Here is a 1,930-nt window from a genome sequence, read left to right on the forward strand (position 1 = left end):
GGCCCGTGGCCCGGGCAGACCCGTTCACTGGGAGCCATCCAGGCGGTACCGGGCACGGCAGATCCAGACAGGAGGACCGTCCGGGCACCGGGTACAGTAAATCCGGGCGCAGCAGCTCAAGGCACCATGGGTCGCCCCGGTGTGCTGCCCGCCCTGGCCTGGCTGCTGGTGGGGCTGAGCGTGCCGGCGCCGTGCCGGAGCCAACTGCACGGCGAGAAGGGCATCTCCATCCCCGACCACGGCTTCTGCCAACCCATCTCCATCCCCCTCTGCACCGACATCGCCTACAACCAGACCATCATGCCCAACCTACTGGGTCACACCAACCAGGAGGACGCGGGGTTGGAAGTCCACCAGTTCTACCCTTTGGTGAAGGTCCAGTGTTCGTTGGAGCTCAAGTTCTTCCTCTGCTCCATGTACGCGCCGGTCTGCACGGTGCTGGAGCAGGCCATCCCGCCGTGCCGCTCCATCTGCGAGCGGGCTCGCCAGGGTTGCGAAGCCCTCATGAATAAATTTGGTTTCCAATGGCCGGAACGATTACGTTGCGAGAATTTCCCCCGACATGGCGCCGAGCAGATCTGCGTGGGGCAGAACCATTCGGAGGACGGCGGTTCGCCGGCGTTGCTCACCAGTGCTACGCCGTTGGCCGGCCAGGGCACCCCTGGCGCCCCTCGTTACGCCACCCTTGACCACCCCTTCCACTGCCCGCGGGCGCTGAAGGTGCCCAGCTACCTCAACTACAAGTTCTTGGGCGAGAAGGACTGCGCAGCGCCCTGCGAGCCCACCCGGCCCGATGGCCACATGTTCTTCAACGAGGACGAGATCCGTTTTGCCCGTATCTGGATCCTCATCTGGTCCGTCTTGTGTTGCGCCTCCACCTTCTTCACCGTCACTACCTACTTGGTGGACATGCAACGTTTCCGTTACCCCGAGCGCCCCATCATCTTCCTCTCGGGGTGCTACACCATGGTGTCGGTGGCCTACATCGCTGGCTTTGTGCTGGAGGAGAGGGTGGTCTGCAACGAGCGTTTCCAGGAGGATGGCTACCGCACGGTGGTACAGGGCACCAAGAAAGAAGGTTGCACCATCCTCTTCATGATGCTCTACTTCTTCAGCATGGCCAGCTCGATCTGGTGGGTCATCCTCTCCCTCACCTGGTTCCTGGCCGCCGGCATGAAGTGGGGCCACGAGGCCATCGAGGCCAACTCCCAGTATTTCCACTTGGCCGCCTGGGCCGTGCCGGCCGTCAAGACCATCACCATCCTGGCCATGGGGCAGATTGATGGGGACCTGCTGAGCGGCGTCTGCTTTGTGGGCCTCAACAACATCGACCCTCTCCGGGGCTTCGTGTTGGCCCCGCTCTTCGTCTACCTCTTCATCGGTACTTCCTTCCTTCTGGCCGGTTTCGTCTCCCTCTTCCGCATCCGCACCATCATGAAACACGGAGGGACCAAAACGGAGAAGCTGGAACGGTTGATGGTTCGTATCGGGGTCTTCAGCGTCCTCTACACCGTCCCGGCCACCATCGTCATCGCTTGTTATTTCTACGAGCAGGCGTTCCGCGAGCACTGGGAGCGCAGCTGGATCAGCCAGAACTGCAAGAGCTTGGCCATCCCCTGCCCCCTCCACTTCACCCCCCGCATGACCCCCGATTTCACCGTCTACATGATCAAGTATCTCATGACTCTCATCGTGGGCATCACCTCCGGCTTTTGGATATGGTCGGGTAAAACCCTGCACTCCTGGAGGAAGTTCTACACGCGACTCACCAACAGCAAGCAGGGCGAGACGACGGTGTGATCCCCCCTTTCCTCTCCCCCCCCCAAAAAAAAAACCCAACCCCCCGACCGCCACCATTGCCCTTCGGCTTGAATTTTTTTTTTTATTATTTTTTTTTGTGGGGGGGGTGTTTTTTTTATATTTTTTTTTT

The 1,930-nt window shown here is 60.3% G+C and overlaps 1 protein-coding gene across 1 annotated transcript; it reads left to right on the forward strand.

Moving 5' to 3' along the window:
- The first annotated feature begins 126 nt into the window (after window positions 1-126).
- Window positions 127-1,800, forward strand: FZD2 (frizzled class receptor 2). Its single transcript, XM_009892963.1, has one exon. It carries the CDS (start codon window positions 127-129, stop codon window positions 1,798-1,800), a length of 1,674 nt encoding a protein of 557 aa, XP_009891265.1.
- Window positions 1,801-1,930: the final 130 nt, after the last annotated feature.

Source organism: Charadrius vociferus, unplaced genomic scaffold, assembly GCF_000708025.1.
Source record: "Charadrius vociferus isolate BGI_N301 unplaced genomic scaffold, ASM70802v2 scaffold1519, whole genome shotgun sequence".
NCBI lineage: Eukaryota > Metazoa > Chordata > Aves > Charadriiformes > Charadriidae > Charadrius > Charadrius vociferus.

Bases quoted from the DNA above. Each gene is read 5' to 3' on its own strand.
- FZD2 (XM_009892963.1), top strand. From the start codon at position 127: ATGGGTCGCCCCGGTGTGCTGCCCGCCCTGGCCTGGCTGCTGGTGGGG.